General features: G+C 45.5%; 1 protein-coding gene across 1 annotated transcript; it reads left to right on the top strand.

Annotated features, from left to right (window-relative positions):
* Nucleotides 1-338: 338 nt before the first annotated feature.
* LOC138851268 (tubulin beta-4 chain-like) lies at nucleotides 339-916 on the top strand (the record flags this gene model as incomplete). Its single annotated transcript, XM_070080201.1, is given in 2 exon segments — nucleotides 339-417; nucleotides 420-916. Coding segments are annotated over 2 exon segments (576 nt in total), but the record flags the coding sequence as incomplete, so codon positions are not given.
* Nucleotides 917-1,225: the final 309 nt, after the last annotated feature.

Raw genomic sequence — 1,225 nt, 5'->3', positions numbered from 1 at the left:
CTTAGAACCTTTATTTTCTTCAGTACCCTCATTTGATCCGAAGTGCTCCTCGTCTTTTCACAGGCTCCAAGGTGATCTGATAGGGCCTCTGTGTACAGTCTAATTCCCTTTGTCTTTACAGTCCCTCTCATCTGTGATTGATGTAGCAGCTTCTGACATCATGTCCGTACTGTTTGTTGGGCTGTGTGTGTGTGTGTGTGTGTGTGCTCACCTAATTGTACTCACCTAATTGTACTCACCTAATTGCGGCTGCAGGCTTCGCTACTAAGTCCACTCGCTCTCTGCTCACTGAGCCTTATCGTACCTCTTCTTAAAGCTATGTATGATCCTGCCTCGTTTACTTCAACGAGGGCTCCAGCTATCATCAATATGTTCCACGCACCATTCTCGTCGACTCTGAACCAGACACTATGGCCACTATGGCCTCTATGGCCAGGTTTTCATGCTTTATAAATTCGTCTTTGATCAGAGCTGCACTTGTAACAACTGGGCCAAAGGTAACTACACAAAAGGTGCCGAGCTGGTGGACTCAGTGATGGAGACGGTGAGGAAGGAGGCTGAGAACTGTGAGTGTCTTCAAGGATTCCAACTGGCACACTTCTTGGGTGGTGACACTGGCACTCTCCTCATTTCTAGGATCCGCGATGAATACCCAGACAGAATCATGAACTCTTATTCCATCGTGCCCTCATCCAAGGTCTCTGACACAGTAGTCAAACCACACAATGCCACACTCTCTGTCCACCAGCTGGTAGAGAACACTGATGAGACCTACTGTATCGATAACGAAGCTCTCTACGACATTGGCTTCAGAAACCTCAAGCTGCAGAACCCGACCTATGGTGACTTAAGGGCCACATCGTTCCCTTGTTTACTATTAATGTTATTTTTTCCCTGTAATCTACCTTATCCATAATTACTATCGGATTTTCATTGTCTGCTTTCGTAAGGTGAAGTCCAGGACCTTTCCTTAATTCATTTTTAAGAACAATTGTGTTGTAGAGGTCTGAGCTCCCTTCCAAGTTTTCTACACAGCTCTCCAGGCTATTCCACTTCCTGACTACTCTGTGACTGAAGAAATACTTCTTAACATCCCTGTGGTTCATTTGAGTCTTCAATTTCCAACTGTGACACCGTGTTGCTGTGTCCAGTCTCTGGAACATCCTGTCTCTGTCCACCTTGTCAATTCCTCTCAGTGTTGTATATGTTATCATGTCCCTCTTAT

Source organism: Cherax quadricarinatus, unplaced genomic scaffold (genome assembly GCF_038502225.1).
Source record: "Cherax quadricarinatus isolate ZL_2023a unplaced genomic scaffold, ASM3850222v1 Contig220, whole genome shotgun sequence".
Lineage (NCBI taxonomy): Eukaryota > Metazoa > Arthropoda > Malacostraca > Decapoda > Parastacidae > Cherax > Cherax quadricarinatus.
This window is presented reverse-complemented; position numbering and strand designations above follow the sequence as displayed.